Below are 19,345 nucleotides of genomic sequence, written 5' to 3' on the forward strand. Positions count from 1 at the left end.
AAGGAAATTCGGTGATGAAATTATTGGTAAAGAAATGAGAGTCCCAGAAAATTAAGAAGACCCAGTGGAAATGTCATACAGGTCTTTTCTTTAATCCCATCAGAGCCATTTCCACGGGAACACGTGTTCAGGTGTGGAATGTTCACGGAGAGCAGAGTTTGTACCTTTGCCTATAGTCTGCAAGGTGGCATGCAGGTACGTAGGAGATGGCTGTACTGACCAGGCAACTTTTCCTACTACGGGCAAAAAGGAAAAGGCCCCAATAATTCAGAATGAAGAATGATTTGTAATTTATGACTCCCAATAGGAAAACTAAGATTTCAACAGCTGAATATCGTGGGTTTTTTTCTTCCTTCAAAAAATCTTGTCTGATGCTGAAGTGTTTTTGAGAAGAACTTTCGCACAGAAACCCACTCCCGATCCACCGTCAGGCAGCTAGATTACTTGCAGGACTTGTGTCACTGAGATACTCTCTTTATCTGGGTTCGCCACAAACCAGCTTGCCACAGAGTGTAGGAGAGGGCTCTTTTTTTTGTCATTTCTCTCTGAAAAGTCAACAGGATGTTCGAGATGCTATGAGGGAATCTTTAGAAATATGGTTGCTATTTAGAATTCTCTTTGGGAGAGTCCTGAGCTCAGAAGCCAATTCGGTTCCCTGGGAACTGGCAGCTTGGGAGTCAGGTCAGAGCGGTCGGGTGTGGGTTCCTTAGGGCAGCCCTAGGTGGATCGAGCCTGTCTGACCTGGGGAAAATCTCCCCTGGCAGCACACTGTGGCAAATAGATATCAACAGGAGACACTAAACCCCTTCCCTCAAATAATATACACCATTTGGTATAATAATCTCTGCTATACACTTATCTTTTTGAATAGCCCCGATTATCCCATTTTGTTATTTATAGTCATATTAAGGTAAAAAGGAAACACATACACAAAGAAGTCTGTTTTAACCTGAAATAATTTTGTTGATATTGATATTTGAATTGCTTTCAGTGGGACATTTGCTTTAAACCACAAGATATCTCCATCTGGATTATTGGAGTACAAAATCTCTCCTCTCCCCCCTCCCCCAACCAAAACAAAGAAACAAAACCCCAAGCCCACGACTCAGCTTCAAATAAGTTTTGAAGAAATGAGACTCTAAATATTTACATATGGGTCAAGAAATAAATCACAAAACTATTTACAAAAATACACAAGCTTATATGCATTAACAATTTACACCAGTTCACAAAAATATTAAAACATAAAAAAACACTATATAAATTAAAGTTAAGAACTCAAAAGTATGATCTAAGACTTCCTAGGATGCTTCTCTCATGCAGATCATGGCTGAAAAATCAGGTTTTGCTACCTTAGAATCTAAACTAAAACAACCATTTTTATTCTTTGAACACTAACAGTACTAATCAGAAAAGGAAAAAAGACCCTCTGTGCACACGGACATTAAAATATACCATTCCTGACGTTTCCGTAACACACAGTACTGAAAATCACATGCCTCTAACCATTTGGAAGTAACTTTCTGACATACTTTTGCTTTCATTACTATTTCCTTACACACACTGCTCAGACGATACTTTGCCAACATAATGAATGGATGATTGACAAACAGGGCTGGGAACAGATATATGGACTTTGCAGGCTCCTTTCTAAACTCAAGGGGCAAATTTCAAATTTACATTGGATGCATCCATTGCTGCTTCAAATGTGGTTACCCACCCTTCTATATCCACTCACAGTGATGTTCCCTCTTCTTGACAGAGTCAGTCCTAGAATTATTCAACCTGACCCTAACCTTTAAAAAAAATGCTTTGCCATTATAAAAATGTGCAGGCCCTATCCGTGGGACCATCCCAGGGACTTGCATGTTTAAAAGGAAACTGAATACAGTAAGCAATAAGGCTCACATGAAATTAATAAGAAAACGGCACCTCTGGGGCTGTTAGCAGTCTCTGGCCAGACATCCAGGGAATATTTGTTTTGATCAAACCGAACTGTGACATCAGAGTTTTGCCCAAAAAAATAAAATCTGGAGATGTGGCTATAAAAATGCCAACAGAATTAAATTATGGGTTTAATGCATAAGGCAGCTCCATTTCCTTGATCATAAGGCTCCATATCAAAGTTTGAACACTACCGTCTGTGAGGTCACACAGAAGGTGAACCGTGCTGAGTTCACTAGCTCACAGTGACCTGCCGTGTGATTTCTACCCTCCAGGATTAGAAAGGGAAAGATACAGGCAAAGTCCCTCAAAAAACTGAATCCAAAGTTAAGGCCGTCTCTACATACATTAAATGAAACAACTCTGGATTTTTCCCAAAGTTGGTGTTTCACAATTATACCAGTAATTTGAGTCGTTATTCTGTATTCAAAATATTCACCTGATATTTCTAAGCCCATAGGACATTAATAAAGTAATTGTTTTGAGGAATTAACCTTAGTATTCATAAAATAGACTTAGGTTCAGGAGTAAACAATGTGTGTGACAACAAATCCACAAATATTAAAACTGGACAGGACTCCTTCAGTGGCTTCCTTCCGGGCTCTCAGTTACTAATGCCATCTGTACCTCCTCGTCAGACCCACTCCTTTCTATGCTCCATGCTGCTGGTGAGGACTTACGGGGCTTGTGTGATCTCAGAGGGGCAATGGGTTGCCTACTTGACACAAAGATGGTTAAGGTTAAAAAAAAAAAAAAAAGTTAGTGCTGCATATTCGCCAAAGATCCAAGTCCTGTGTACAGCACCTGATGAGTTTGTGTGCTAAAAGGAAGTCTCCTATCAGGTTTCCTAACACTGTGACGCTATGCCTGTTGGGTCTGTGCGTTTCATGGAGAGACATGTCCACAGACCTTTCACAGGTCAGTATGTCCAGACTGCTACCATGATCTTTATTGAATGAATTCCTCTCATCGACTCTGGGGAAACACAAGAAAATCTAATAGTATAGTATTTCCACATATAAATAAATGTGTTCTTAAAACTTTATTTTTTTCTTAATATAAACCCTTAAAATGCAATCACATGATTTTCTTTTAAATAAAAAAAAAAAAGAACTGGCATGAATCCTAATCTTTATACAACTTCACAGCAATAATAGCAGCATGAATTTAGCCTCCTAAAAGATTTCTTCCTTTGCTCTAAAGAAAAGTTAATTCCAAGTTTTAAAAAGCCAGAGCAGCAATCATCCGGTAAATGGAATGAAATTCTCCTAGTGTCTTCTACAAACTGAGCTTTTAAAACATGTGAACGTATAAAACTCAAGTATTATTGAGAGTCATGGAATGCAATGACAACCTAAACTTGTTGTAAATACAGGACAGCCTGGATGATCTGGTGCTGTGTGGCTGAGGGGGTGGGGGGGGCTGCTGAGAAGATGGGAGTGGAGTCAGGCCAGACAGCTGTCTGACCGGGAATGCGACTTTCAAAAGGAAGTCCAGGGAATTCCACACATGTAACATGCCCACGGGGTTGTAAGGACTAGACCTGAAATGCTGGTGTAAAAATGGCAATTACAGTAAGACGGTGACCGCGCCAGGACAGACCAAGGGCCCGGCACACAGGTTCCTCGGGACACACACGGTCACCGTCCGGGATTCCAACAGGTGAGATGGGGCGGTGCGCTGAGTGTAATTATTGCAGGGGCCTTCAGTTTACGAACAACTAATTCATAGCTACTTTAAGAGTTCCCAAGAAACCTGTACTCTGGTTCAGAAACAGAAATCAACATGTAAATTTGCAATCATGATAAATTGAGTGTATTTATCCAGTCAAGTCATGCTGGGGGTTTTTTCCCCCCCAATGGGGTGGGTGGGGGAAATGTTGCTTTAGGAGAACAAACGGCATGAAATGTTTTACTAGGGTCACAATTTACCAAATATTATCGAGAAAAAAAATAACTGAAGGCAGGCAACGTTAGAAGCACTGACAGGGGTTTTAATGGTGCCAGGGAGGTTCACTGACTTCTGTAAGAAGCTTCTTTACTCCTGACTTTAGAATCCCTTTGCAGTTGACGTCAGCCTGCTCACCAAACCGCGAGGAATGACTCTGAGAAGCAAGAATGTCAAGAACAGGGTTCAGCCTGGGTCTAAATGGCCTGGCGTTTTATGATGGCTCTTTACTGGATGCTTAAAGTCTTCATTCCTTTATAGATTTTTAAAATTATAATGTGCTAATTGTCTGACAGACTCATCTGAAGGATAAGGGAGAAGTTTTTCTCCCTTCTAATTTAACGCACGAGACCCTTCAAAGTAAGGGAGAATAAAGTGACAAAAACCGAGTGTCGACCTGGGCAAGCTGCATGGCTACTGAGAAAGTTAGTAGAAATGCAACAGAAATGCAAAAGCCTACCAGGAACTAGACATAAACCGCTCTGCGCTATGTAGCAAGTACTAAGAAGGACAAAGGTAAATTCAAATTCAGTTAAAGGCAGTCCTCAGGCTCTGACAAATTAGCCCCATATGGCAAGTATGGTCTGTGACAAATTTCTTCACTAGGTTTTCAACACAGTGCTTTACAATCATTCAGATCTCTTTTAATGACAAAAATCACAGTCTAGAGATGGAAGAGATGGTAATGAAGCAGGGAAGGGGAAAAAGATGGTGATTTTTCTTGGTTGTTTTTTTATTTTTTTAATGTGGTTGGGGGGGTTTGTAGCTTTTTTTTTTTTTTTTTAATCTTTTTGGTTACTGAAAAAAATAGAACAGTCCACTGTCCAGCAGAGGCTGCTTCAACTCTATTGCTCCAGGGCTCATTCTGCATGGATCTGTGTTTCAGGGTGCTGCAAGGACAACTCTGTGGGCAGGAAGGCCCCCTGACCCAAAGCTGTAGCATATGTCCTGTTTTGTGGGTGGGGAAAGCCAGAGGGCACATAGGTCCCCACTGCTCCTCCTCCAAAGCCTCCTCGCTGGTGCTGGGATGGGGAGTGGTAGCCCTCCAGGTTATCGTACTGGGACACAACAGGCATACTGCCCTGGCGCTTGCCATGTGTCTGGTATTGGTATAGCACACCGGGGTCCCTCTCCACGTTCTGGGTATGATGGAGTTTCAGGCTATGACTCCTCTCCGGTTTCGGGGGTGGGACTATTGACTGGGTGAGGTGCTCCTCCTCCTTGTAGCAGTCTCTGGAGTGTTTCTCTGGGGCAGGAGGCTGCCTAGCCCGAGGCCGCTCCAGCTCTTTGGAGAGCCTCACCTCTTTGTGGTTCAGTCTGAGAGACTCCTGCCCCGATGTAATGTATTTCCCTCCAGAGTTATGGTAGCTGACTGGCTCAGAAGTGTCTGGAATCCCTTTGGGCCCATAATCTAACTGGCCAGCTCCTTGCGGGTAAGGTGGCCCATTTTTTGATTCACATAACTGCCTATGGCTTGCTTCCTGATGTGCCCTGTGCTCAGGGAGGCTACAACCCATGTCGTGAAGCTTCCTGTTCCTGAGGCTACTTTGCTTCTGAGGGAGAGTCGGTTTCTCTGACTGTCCATTGCCATACCCTCCGTGGTGGTGGGCTCTATCGAACTCTGGCTCTGGATGCTTCCTATAGAAGCGGTCCTCTCCCTCGGGACTGACGGCCTTGGTGGGATGCCGCCCCTCCTTTCCCTCTGCCACCGAGAGAAGTCCAGTTTTCCCAGGATCTGATTTACTCCGGAGGTGGATGACATAGATCCCACCCAAGTCATCTTGCACGGCCGGGGTCATATTATCATACTGGGACATAACGGGCCCTTTCACCTTCTGCCGAGCACGGCTCTCTCTCCGGATGGATTGCATGCGGTATTTTTCCATGTCCTCAAGATCCCACGAGGTGTACGTGTGCTTTATGTCAGCAGTTGGAGGCATGTTGACTACGTTATGGTCATTACCAGAGAAATAACCAGTCACGTTGGCCCGGGGACGTGGGAGCAAACCAGCATAACTGTACAAGTTCTTTCCTTGCAGCCTAGGATTGTAGAAGGCAAAATCGCGATTGGGTAGGCGGTGAAGGGGCCTCAGTTGTACCGTGCCGTAGGCATCCACATCACACAGGGCTCCTTCCGGACTGTAGTAGGAACTAGAAGAACTGGAGTATGGGCTATACCGGTAGTGGACCCGACCATTCTCGAAGTAAGGCTGCAGCTGAGTGACATGATAATCCGAGCGGGCCTGCGAGGACTGATATGGCTTATACTGGTACAGGGGCCTTGGGCAGTAGGCTGGTTCATCATCTGGGGGAACCTCTGTCCGTGAAATGGGAACAGAGCGGATCATGGAAGATGGAGGGGCGTGGAGAGACTGTACCCTCCGGATGGTAGGGTATGGGGGGATATCTTCAGGGTAACAAGTACTCCTAATTGTGGAGCCCAAAGAAGACACGTACTCAACTCGGCTGCATGGTTTGGAGTGATGTCCAGACGCATTTCTTCCCGGGGCCACGTATGTGTTGTAACGCGGTCTCACGGAGGCTGGTGGTTCTGACCTGGAACCATACACTTGGTGCTGCTCCAGTTTATTGTGATGCGGGGGTACGCTCTGCGGACGGTACTGGCAGTTTGGAGTCATACTGAAATGCAAACAGTTTTCTGGCCCAAAGGGTTCAGTGGTGACATCGGGCCTCGCAAAGGTGGAATAAGTCGTTTTCTGAGGAGCGTGCTTAGGTTGCGGGATGGGAAGTGGTAAAGGCAGAATGTCATCCACAGAGGCCGAGGAAGCAGCGACAAAGGGATGATAACCGGAACTGCTGGGAGCATCGGCACTACTGGAGTGTATGGCAGCGGCGATTTTGCTCTCCATTGTCCTGGTGGGGGGAACCGGGGCAGGAAAGCCGCAGGAGTACACGGGCACAGACTCAGCGCGCAGGTGAAGCGGTGGGGCCCGGGCACCTTCCCGCACCTTCTCAGGAAGGCTTGGCTGGAGAGCAGGAGCAGAGCCGGGACACTGAGCAGCTGCGCCGCCATCACTGACGAGGACAGGTGCAGGGTCATCCATGGCTCTGGGGTCAGGTGGTCTCTCTGGAGCTGGAACTGCTTGAACCTGTTGAGAGACGATCATATATATCATGAGCTTGTGTTTTTATGCCCCCCTCTGCGGAATCAAACACTACTCAATTTGTAACCTACAAGTTGAGGCTATGTGGGTAGCAGCTTGAAACTGCCCAAGCCGTGTGGTCGCACTGGACACAACAGGAGGCCAATCTGCCCTCACTGCGGGGAACAGGTCTGTGCTGCCACCTGGTATAACAGCCATGACCATCTTTGGGAAACTGTTCTCATTTATGACAGACCTTAAACACTCAAAAGAGAGGTTTATAAAGTATAGTCAGGCTTAAAAATATATACCTAGTCTACCAGTCTAGCTCGGTCTCAACACCAAGAACATTTTGTTAAACAAAGAGAGTTGATTCGAGCTAGAGAGATTTGGGCAGTGACTCACAGCTACACGTAGCGAGCAGTGTCAGCCCCCAGATCAGGGCAGGGTAATGACGTCACTGGTCTGATGGGCCATTCAAATCAATCGGTAACTCTCTCCCCCCACTTTCTACTCCACCCTGGTCTGTAGCAACTGATGCCAACCAGGATCCTCACAGCAAGGCTGCACACGTGCTGTCCTTGAGAAGCACTTGCTGGAAACAGCCTCCTCCACTAGAGCCTAGAGATCGAAGCCCTTTTACCTCAAGGGGACCACAAAGCACATGGGCACTTTGCTAAAATCTGAGAAAGTTAGAAGAAATCTTAGCATTCTGCATACAACATTCTCTCATCAAAACAGGTGCTTGACTACAGAACAACCTGCTGGTTTATGCTAAGGAGATAACATAACGACCTAAAACACTGTCAGCGCTTCCATTTCTAAAAAGTCTGCAAGGCAGAAGTCTTACAAGTGTCTTGAGAATAAAGCACGTTCACTGTGCAGATGTGAATTATCGGCAGGGGGTGGGTTAAATGACTTGCCCAAAGTCACACCAAGTCAGTGATGGAGCTGGGATGGCGTGGAGGGAACCAACCTGCAGCCCTGACACCCGAACCCCAATCTGACTTATTTGATCCTGATCTCCTTTAGGTACTGTGAAGAAACTGCCCAGAGGCTTTAGGAAGAAAAGGCAGCAGGTATAAACTAGAGTCACTGAGTCACCGCCTCTTTCTCAGAGAAAAACCAGCATCAAGGTAAGGGCAGGGTCCAACCTCAGGGAATGTTTCAGGGAAACCTGCCACAGGACTTCAAAGACACGTCCCATCGGACCCAGAGGTAACAACAGCACACCCTGCTGAAAAGTGACATACCTTTGGAAAAAGTACATTTCATCTCCCTGACTCCCTCCCCTTCTTACCTTGTGGGAATTATTTAATCCTACATTGGTGGCTGCTTGTACCTGCCCCATGACTGGCAGCTGCTCTGCTGATCTCTGGGAAGGAGGCGGGGGGAGGGGACGGGTGGTTCTGTGAGCGCGCTGAAGGGTGGCAGCAGCGAACTCAGCTGCGGTGGCTTGTTCAGCCGCATCCCAGCTGGCTTCCCTGGTGCTCATCTCAGCGGTCGCTGGAGCGGTTGTCAGGTAAGCCATGGCGGCCGTGCTGGTATTCTCTTCAGGGGACCCAGAAGGAGGGTAGCTTTTGTCCCGAGGCAAACTAGAAGGTGTGGGAGATTTGTCTGCAAGTTCTGAAGGGTGATGATGGGGTTTATCCACACTTGCACCAAGATAAGAAGGAGGCTGATCGCTGCTGTAGAAACGAAGCTGACACTGGTCCTGATCCATAAAGGAGACAGCTGGCATACTGGTCTTCCCAGATTGGTCTTCAGGGAAACCTAGGTGGTCATCGTTAGACTTAGAGTCTAACGTTAAGGGAACTGCAGTGATTCTGGCCTTGTCTGGGTCCCCAGGTAAATAGGTTCGATGTGGATGGCTCCCTGGGAAGTCTGCCTGGTGGAGCGGTTCCCCAGATTCGGTTGCACTGGCATGGGTGGGATTCCCAGTGGCGGCCGGATCTAGACCAGGCTGGTCACAGTTCCCAGATACACTGTTCTGGAGGTGGAACTCCTCTGCTGGCCTATCAGTTTGGAAATAGGCTTTATCTAGAGTAAGGCTAGAGTAGGAACTAGGCAGCTTATCTTCAGCGGCAGCCACTGCTATGTCTCCAGAATTTGTATAAGCAGCCTGGGAAGCCCCTGGTCTCTTCAGTGACTGAGTAGAGGCTTGTTGCGCGGACTCAGCTAACGCTAGCGCCAACAGGCGGGCAACGTTTTTCGGAGGCGGTGGTGGTGGGATAAGAGAGACTGAACTGACAGGAACGGAATCCTGAGGGGGGTCATGGGTAACTGCTCCTGGTGGGAAATTGGGAAAAAAAATGAGAGTGAAAAGGTAGCTTGTGTTATCCTATACGGAAAGCCAAACACTCCCCATTTGATCACTAAGAAACAGGCGCCTTCCATATTTCAAAATGGCAATCCACGATCTTCCATCCCACATGCAAATGCTGGAGAAAACAAATCTGGTTCAGAAGGAAAACTAAAACAAAGTGTTTAAAGATTGCAATCTCCTCTTGAATTGCTATAGAGATGGGGGGAAAAAGCAAGTCCCTCATCTGGCTCAGTAAAGACTGCTCAGAAAACAAGCTTCAAGTGCCTGCAGATTGTTATTAAGGATAGTTTTTACATTTGATGCTGTAGGCTGGCTGGTTAACTTGTAAGGCTATAATATAGGTACTTTTATTAGAAAACACAATCAAGAGCTACGAAGTTGTGCAAAAATTATCCAGGAATTCTGACTGTCCAAAGACAAAAGGGGACTTTACGAAGGTCTGAAGCAGGACCACTGGCCCTTTGGGGGATTTTTCTTTGATTGACTTTAATTTAGGGCTTTGAGCCATCAGCACCACCCAGAAAAACATTCTCTTTGATTAAAGGCTCGCTGTGGAGCAAATTTCTCTCTTAAAAGGCACAGATGGCACACAGCACTGAAGATCCCTCTTAGCTTAAGGAAGGAATGGAGGAAAACAAATGGTACCTGTCTGAGTCTGTCCAGAAGGTACAGCCTTACTCTGACCGCTTGAGACGACCTGCTCCTCTCTCCCTGGCGACTCTAGTTCTGCAGCAGCCCCCTGGTCTAGGGGCTGGACTTCAGACTCACATCCTCCTTGGGCCTCTCTCTCATTTGTTTTCATCTTTACTACCTGGGTGGGGGATCTATTTATGACATCACTGTCTTCAACACTTTTGCTCCAGGCTGGAGAAGATGCATTCGCAGCTGCTGTATTTGACACGGTCCCGATGACCTCTGATACCCGAGTGGGAAGAGTCACTGAAATTGGCTCAGATATGTTCATAGAAGGTGATTTGCTTAATTTCCGTCCAATCTTTGGAGAGAAAGCATAGACGACCTTTTCAGTGAATGAGGAAGGCTTGGATGATTTCTCCTCGGTTGGGCTCAAGTCCAGGGTAAAGAATGGACTCAGTTTCTCCTGAAGAGGAGAGACGGCTTCAGAACTTGCAGTGCTTCCTGGCGTCTGAGACTGGCTACCACCTGCTTCTGCATCCTTTTTGTTGGAGCTCGGTTTCTCCTGCGAGTATCCTAATGAATCCAGAAAGGAAGCTCCGCTCTCCAGACATTCTGATTCAGCCTTAGGGGGGCTGCACTGAAATGACATTGGGTCGAAATCCAGGCTGGCGACGCCGATGTCTGGTGGGCTCAAGTCAACATCCTCAGCTGCGTGAGGGGACAGGAGAGCTGGGATGTGCAGCAGCCCGACTTCCTCCTCACTCTCATTGTCATGGGGCAGATTATCATAGGAATTACAGCGGTTGCCCAGCATCTCTCCGTTAAAAGAGGCACTCAGTGCGTCACTGCTAGATCTGGGTCTTCTGGGTCGGAACAGCTTGGAATCACCTGGCAAAAATGGATAACAACATCCAAGTATGAATGCCTAGGACACATAATACACAATACCATGAAGTGTCACCTACTTAGTACAGTAGTAAAGCACAACAATAAGGAAATGCTGCTTCTCATTTTCTTTCCGGAAATTGTCTCTTGGGGCAAATGGATGGAACTCCCAAACCAAACTCTAAATAACAAAAACATCTGGTATCGTCAAGGGGAGAACGAGCCTTCGATGGTTTCAATAGGAAAAAAAGACTCAGAACTCTAAGATTCTATTACTAGTCCAACATTGACTCTTGTGACTTTGGGCAAGATTTCTTTCTTTTTGTCTCATTTTATGACTGATCTCATACATGATTTCTAAGATAGAATTAATCACTTTAAATAGTACTTTGGATATACCACAGCAAAAGGATTTTTTTTGTTGTTGTATTTTTTTTTTTTTTTGGTGGGGAAAAATCTTCATAACACCCCCATTTCTAAAAAGTAAATATGTCAACTAAAAAATCTCTACAATCCCATGAACTATTTACACCTACTTAGTATAGGATTCTTTTCAGATACTTAGAACAATTTCTTTTTTTTCTCTCTCTAATAAGAATAGGCTTTAAGTCACTCAGGCAGAGTCCTTCAAGAGTAGACTGTTAGATAATTTTATGATATTGCTACACATCCAACTGGTAACAGAGGTATTCGAGCTCAGCATTTTATTTTGATTAGAATCACCATGATGAAAATATGCTCTAAAGAGGCAAAAACTGCCTTAACATAAATATGTTCACTAATGTGCTGACTACTTATACAATTAATCTCTACTAAAACATTATTTTCTGCTTAATACTGGCATCTACCCAGCCCACTTCATTGTATCTGTGACCATTCTCTTAACCGCAGTGAAATGGAAAATCTCGGAAAACCCTTAAGATATTAGACACCCAACTAAAGGGATATGTGAGGATTTCTTTCTTTCTTTTTTTTTTTTTAAAGATTTTATTTTTTTATTTGACAGAGACAGCCAGCGAGAGAGGGAACACAAGCAGGGGGAGTGGGAGAGGAAGAAGCAGGCTCCCAGCAGAGAAGCCTGATGTGGGGCTCGATCCCAGAATGCTGGGATCACGCCCTGAGCCGAAGGCAGACGCTTAACGACTGTGCCACCCAGGCGCCCCTGTGTGAGGATTTCTTGAGATGAGCAGAGCTATCGGTCGATGAGGATCTGGCAGTCAGAAGAGTTAATAAATGAAGATGAGAAAGTTGACCAGGACGATGACACCCCAGGATACCTCAAAAAAAACCAAACAAACAAAACAAAACCAAAAAAAAAAAAACAACAAAAAACCGATCCCAATATCAACAGATTAAGAAAAGCCCGTGGGAAATCAATGTAGCTCCTGGTTATTTTTGTAGAAAGGGCCTTTTTTACAATCCTGCTGCATAAGCCAAACATAAAGTGAAGGATGTCTTGTTCACTATGATGACAAGGTTTTTGTCAAAAAAGTTAGATCTCCTTCCAACTGAAGTCATCCTTTGTTCATTCTAAAAATTAGTACAAAATTACAACTATAACCCGACTTTTGCTAAGTAGGGGTTAAAAAAACTTATTTTCATAATTTTTAGTTTTGTTTGTCAAGTTGAACTCGAACCTTTCTGTATTCTCTACTAAAATTTTGTTCCCCATTTTAAGAGGATTCTCTTCCAAGTTTTTTCTCCTTGTACGGAAGATCATATCTTCAGATAATGGGGACTGTTTATAATCAATGTGGTCTATGAAATTTAATGTCAGGTTAAGCCATTTACAAGACAAAAGACTACTGATGTGAATATCAAAACTGCTTAATTTTATACTTTATAAAATTGTGCTTTCATGAAATCTAAAGAAAGAAATACTAATAACATCATTTCCCACTGGGCATTAATAAATATAAATGGTTAACTGAAAACATTTTACCTATTTTTATGCACACTCTTGCAATCATGTCAACAGTGAAGAAATTAGAGACTGGTACCATATGAAGACAACGGTGGACTATGCCAAATAGATATGAGGACTGTTTGGGAATGATGGTCTGTAGCCTATTTAGTAAATAAACTCAGTTGGTGTGTCCTTACCATCAACTGCATGGAGAGAAGTCAGAGATTCTTCACTTTTAGCTGAACGGAGGGTTCCTTCTGCCCTGCCACCTGAAGAATCGAAACCAAATAGTGTCAAGTTTTATCCAGTGCCACATATGTAGAGAAGAGAAACAGTGTTTTTCTCTACACATATTTAAACTTTCAAGGGTGATTAGCTGTACGTTTTGACAATCATAGTCAATGTAAGCAGCATATTATATAAGACGCTGTATTGTTTTCACATGGCTTCCTATATGAAAAATCTTTTTTCTAAAAGGACTATCAACTTGAAAATAGAGATGAACTTTAAAACATCTTTTTTTATTTTCTAAAGACCAGCATGATGGCTTACGATGATATCACACTCGATTTAGGGTGAGCCCTAAATCCACTCACTGGTGTCCTTTTCAGCATAGAGGGCCCAGAGAGATGGAGAAGGCCAGGTAAAGACAGAAGTAGAGACTGGGGTGATGCCACCACAAGCCAGGGAATGACAGGAGCCACCAGGAGCTGGAAGAGGCAAGGAAGGATTCCTCCCTGGATCCTTTGGAGGGAATATGGCCTTGCTGACACCATGATTTCAGACTTTTAGCCTATAGGACTGTGAGGAAATAAATTTGTTGTTTTAAGTCGCCCAATTTGTGGCCATCTGTTATGGCAGTCCTAGGAAACTAACACCATGCCTTGATTACATACGTTGGATCTTATTTGTTAAATATCATCCTCATTTACCTCTCGGCAGTGCTCAACACTGGTGATGCTTTCTCTTTAAATCCCTCCTTCGTTATTTCTGGGGACATTGCTCATCTTTTTTGTTCTTTGCCTATCTTTTAATCATTTCTTCCTACTTTCATGACAACTCTGCCTTTTCCAGTCTTTTCAACGCTGCTTTTCTCTGGATTCAGCTCCCAAACTGCTTCTTTCAGTCAACAGGCTCTTCCATAAACTCTCTCTCTAGGGTTTTCACCCTTGACTGTTTGTTGATGACTTCTAAATCTGTATTTCTAGTTATATTAAACCCCTTTATTGAATTCCAGACCCATACTACTAATCATCTCTTGGGCATGTCCACCTATTTCTGAAATAAACACATTGCTTTTCTTCCCCAAACTGCTATTCCACTACATGAATAATGGCACTGCCATCTCCCTAATCATTTAATCAGAACCTGAAAATTATCTTTGCTCCTCTTTTTCTCTCATCCTTCACAATCATTTCTTCACCCAGCCTTGCAGATTCTGTCTCCTAAATATTTCTCAAATCTATTTCCCACTTCTGCCACTGCTTATCCCAGACACTCACGGTTTCTTGATTGTCCACCTGTAGCTATCTCCTAATTACTGTCCAGTCTCCAGGCTTATCTTTCCCCATATATTCCCTGTACTGCTGCTGAAGTCATCTCTCTAAACCCTAAACATAACCGTGTTACATATTAAAGCATGGGATAACCCCCAAAAGAACACAGGACAAAACCAAAACTCTTTGGCAAGCACACAAGGTCCCTGATGACCTAAACCTCTTTTTGAACCATGATATACCCAGCCAAGCTTCCTGCTTCACACATGAGCACACACTTTGCTCCCATTTCCTGAAACACCCTTCTCAGTCTCTCAGTAATCACGTGAACCCCTCTTATCTTTCAAAACCCAAGTCAAAGGGTAGATTTCTGACCACTAGCTCTCTTCCCCATAGGAACTGACAAGTCCTAGCATAAATGCATCACACAAATATCTATTTCAGTTGCTATGATTCTGCATGAAATTTATTTTCTTACACATACGATTTCCCAAGTAAGTCTCTGAAGGCAGGGGCGTGTCTTAATTTTCTGAGAGGTTATCATCAAAATATTTAGCACATGCTTAGTACATGATGGCAAATCGAATGAATGATGAATTAAATGAACTGAACATTATATTTCTAACATTCAAGCACTACTATCCTTCCTAGATTCAGACGTTGTTAATATTGGTAGACCATGGTTTTTAAACTATTTTTTAAGAGTAGTATTTGCAACAACAGTAATAGATGTATTTGATCCAATAAGATACTCTCATCAATGAGTCATCCAATAAAAAGATAGATTCCCTGGTTATAAGAGCTATAAACTTATAACGCATGTTAAAACATGGTTTTGTCACATTTTAAATCTGTAAAAATACAGATTAATAAATGTAAACACCATAGCAGTTATTTTTTATTAACAATATACAAACTATGTTATTAATTTTAACCACATTCACACTTTATATAATCTACAGTTTCCACGAGAAACTGGGTACTTCCACATATTCCCCACATATTTATGTATGTGTTTGGGGATGAAGAATTGGTAGAAGAAGACAATTCACGTGTAGCACCACGGCTGTGGACACACCGTGCTGACGCGCACAGACACAATATACCGGGCACCTGTGTGCAGTGGGACGAGAGCCAGTGTGGTGGGATGAGGCGTGCGGACTGGCCACGCCAGCTGCTCTCCTGGCAGCACAGGAGGGCAGGGGGCACCAACCTTTCAGAGCCATGGCTTTCATCTCGGAAGGCTCACTCTCGTTCCGCTGCAACTTCCGCTTAGAAACAGACGACGATTTCCCCAAGTTGAAAAAGGAACGCCAGCTGCCCACAGGAGATTTTTTCATTTTATTTTGAGGCCTTCTCCTATGAGAGAGAAAGTAATCTGTATTAAGATATCCAAGGGGCTGTCTTTATTTATAGGAAATGAACAAATGATGGAAAGAACCAAACAGCCTAGAGAGGGCACAGCTGAAATAGTACCTGTGTATACACACATCCACTGTATATGTGCATACATGTAGCACATGCATCCACTGTATACGCCATGTATGTAGCACACATCCACTGTATACGTCATGTATGTAGCACACACCCACTGTATATGTGCATACATGTAGCACATGCATCCACCGTATACTCCATGTATGTAGCACACATCCACTGCATACGCCATGTATGTAGCACACATCCACTGTATACGTCATGTATGTAGCACACATCCACTGTAATATGTGCATATGTGTAGCACATGCATCCACTGTATACTCCATGTATGTAGCACACATCCACCATATACATCATGTATGTAGCACACATCCACTGTATATGTGCATATGTGTAGCACATGCATCCACTGTATACTCCATGTATGTAGCACACATCCACCATATACATCATGTATGTAGCACACATCCACTGTATATGTGCATATGTGTAGCACATGCATCCACTGTATACTCCATGTATGTAGCACACATCCACCATATACATCATGTATGTAGCACACATCCACTGTATATGTGCATATGTGTAGCACATGCATCCACTGTATACTCCATGTATGTAGCACACATCCACCATATACATCATGTATGTAGCACACATCCACTGTATATGTGCATATGTGTAGCACATGCATCCACTGTATACTCCATGTATGTAGCACACATCCACCATATACATCATGTATGTAGCACACATCCACTGTATATGTGCATATGTGTAGCACATGCATCCACTGTATACTCCATGTATGTAGCACACATCCACCATATACATCATATGTAGCACACATCCACTGTATATGTGCATATGTGTAGCACATGCATCCACTGTATACTCCATGTATGTAGCACACATCCACCATATACGTCATGTATGTAACACACATCCACTGTATATGTGCATGTGTGTAGCACATGCATCCACCATATACGCCATGTATGTAGCACATGCATCCACTGCATGTGTCATGTATATAGCACACACCCACTATATATGTCACGTATGTAGCACACACCCACTGAAAAGGTCATTATGTAGCGCACATCCACTGTGTGTCATGTATGTAGCATGCACAGCCACTGCATATATGTAGCACACCTACATGTGTTGTGTGTATACAGCACACTCTACACAGTGCAGCTAAACTGTGCAGCTAAAGCATGACGGGGAAATAAAATGTATAGATTTTAATATTGATAACTAGTCACAAAGATAATTTGTATACATATTTTTATATTTAGATCTAACCTCATAGTCAATGAAATAAGTAAGAATAAGAAATATTTGGAAGCAGGAATTATTAATACTCCGAAATAAAAGAGTTAAAGAAAATGGTTTTGTGTGTGAGTAAACAGAATTAAACCAAAAAGGAAGAAAAGTATTACAAATAATAACTAACATAAATTGAATGCCAGGCACTGTGCTAACTGCCTTATGTAGTAGCTCATTTAAAATAAAAATAACTATACAAGGTAGGTACTATTATTCTTATTTTACAGCTGAGGAAATTATGACACTAAGTTTAAGTAACTTCCTTAATGCTAAAAAACTAGTAAATGATGGAGTCAGGGTTGGAACCCAGGTATATCCATATCTAAGTATCTGTTCTCTTGACTGCTACTCTATAAACACATTTTTGAAGAAATCATGGTAAGGCTGGTAGGCATCATTTTTCTTGCCCTCCTTCAGACTAGCTGGCCCAACACGGACAGAGCCAGTTCTGACACTATCCATCTACCTTGTTAGCACCATTTGCCCCATGCCAGTGCCCCCTTCAGACCAGCCCCATTCAACCCACCTGTCCCTGTAAGCGCCCCTGCAAAGTAGCTCCTGCTATACCTAGCAGGGAGCCTTGGTCAGGATGGATCCCATTCAAGGCAACTCCTGCCCCAGGGAAGGAGGTAGCCAGCCTGGCCCACCAGCACACCAGCAGCAGGTGCAGTGAGGGCTGGCCCCACCCATCAGCAATCCAGCAGCAGCTACAGCCAGGCCTCTCAGACCACTGCACTGAATTCCCGCTGTGCCCACAGTGTGCCCTAGTGGCCATGGCTGGTCATTGCAGGCAGCTGAACTGAGAGCCATACCCACCCACCAGCACACCCACAGCAGTCCCAGCCCAGTTACAACAGGAGAGCACACACAGCCCGCACAGGGAACACCCCAAGAGCACCTGGTTCTGGTGACCAGGAGGGACTGCAAAACTGGGCCCCACAAAACCTTCTTCTAAAAAGGCCACCACTTTAAGACCAGGAGTCATAGGTGACTACCTAATACACAGAAAAGAAAATGAGGAGATGGAGGAATATGTTCCGGATGAGATAACAGGACAAAGCCTCAGAAAAAGAACTAAACAAAACAGAGATAAGCAATTTGCCTGATATAAGCAATCTGCCTGTTCAAAGTAATGGTCAAAGATGCTCACTGGACTTCGAAGGAGAATGGACTCAGTGAGAACCTCAACAGATAAAAAAATTTTCAAAAGAACCAACAGAGCTGAAAAACAGAATAACTGAAATGAAAAATACACGAGAAGGAATCAACAGCAGGTGAGAGGATGCAGAAGAATGGATCAGCGATCTGGAAGACAGGGGAGTACAAAGCACCCAAGCTGAAAAGAAAAAAGAAAAAAAAAAAGAATTTTAAAAAATGATGATAGGTAAAGGGACTTCTGGGAAACATTGAGCATACTAACATTTGCATTATGGGAGTCCCAAAAGGAGAAAAGGGGGCAGGGGCAGAAAACTTATTTGACGAAATAATAGCTGAAAACTTCCCTAACCCAGGGAATAAAACAGGTATCGAGGTGGTTAGGAAAACATAAAAAGGCCCCCAAAAGATGAACCCAAGGTGGTCCACACCAAGACACATAATAGTTAAAATGTGAGAAATTAAAAATAAGGAGAGAACCTTAAAAGCAGCAAAGGAAAAACAAATAGTTACATGCCAGGGAAACCCCATGAGGCTATCAGCTGAAAATTTTTTAGCAGACACTTTTTAGGCCAGAAAGAAGTGAAATGATATATTCAAAGTGCTGAAAGGGAAAAAATCTACAGCCAAAAATATTCTACCTGGCATGGCTATCAATCAGAACTGAAGGAGACATAAAGAGTTTCCCAGACAAACAAAAGTTCTAAGAGTTTATCACTTAAACCAGCCGGACAAGAAATGATAAAGGGATTTTTTTGAATCGGAAAGAAAAGGCCATAACTAGAACAGAAATTATTAAAGGAAGTATCTCATGGGTAAAAGTAAACATAAAGATAGTAGATCAATCATTTATAAAGCTAGTATGGGGCACCTGAGTGGCTCCATCGGTTAAGCATCTGCCTTTGGCTCAGGTCATGATGCCAGGATCCTGGGATCAAGTCCCACACACATCAGGCTCCCTGCTCAGTGGGGAGTCTGCTTCTCTCTCTCCCTCTCTCTCTGCCTCTCCCCTTGTTCACAAGCATGCCCTCTCTCTCGCGTGCATGCACACACATGCGCTCTCAAATAAAATCTTTTAAAAAATAAGCTAGTATGAAGGCTAAAAAAGTAGAAAAATCAACTGTATCTAAAAAATTAGTTAAGGGACTCACAAATAAAAAGATGTAAAATATGA

At 43.6% G+C, this 19,345-nt stretch overlaps 1 protein-coding gene across 9 annotated transcripts in view; it reads right to left on the reverse strand.

The window, feature by feature from the left end:
- Positions 1–938: 938 nt before the first annotated feature.
- ARHGAP32 (Rho GTPase activating protein 32) overlaps positions 939–19,345 on the reverse strand; it is a 201,124-nt gene continuing 182,717 nt past the window's right edge. For all 9 annotated transcript variants that reach the window (XM_034666075.1, XM_019796882.2, XM_019796864.2 and 6 more), the window contains 5 exons: positions 15,458–15,603; positions 12,946–13,017; positions 9,967–10,845; positions 8,296–9,284; positions 939–7,001 (listed from right to left, as the gene is read on the reverse strand). In XM_034666075.1, coding sequence (XP_034521966.1) covers positions 4,752–7,001; positions 8,296–9,284; positions 9,967–10,845; positions 12,946–13,017; positions 15,458–15,603 — 4,336 coding nt within the window. In that variant the 3' untranslated portion in view covers positions 939–4,751. The remainder of the gene's footprint in view (positions 7,002–8,295; positions 9,285–9,966; positions 10,846–12,945; positions 13,018–15,457; positions 15,604–19,345) is intronic.

This window comes from Ailuropoda melanoleuca, chromosome 8 (genome assembly GCF_002007445.2).
Source record: "Ailuropoda melanoleuca isolate Jingjing chromosome 8, ASM200744v2, whole genome shotgun sequence".
Classification (NCBI taxonomy): Eukaryota; Metazoa; Chordata; class Mammalia; order Carnivora; family Ursidae; genus Ailuropoda; species Ailuropoda melanoleuca.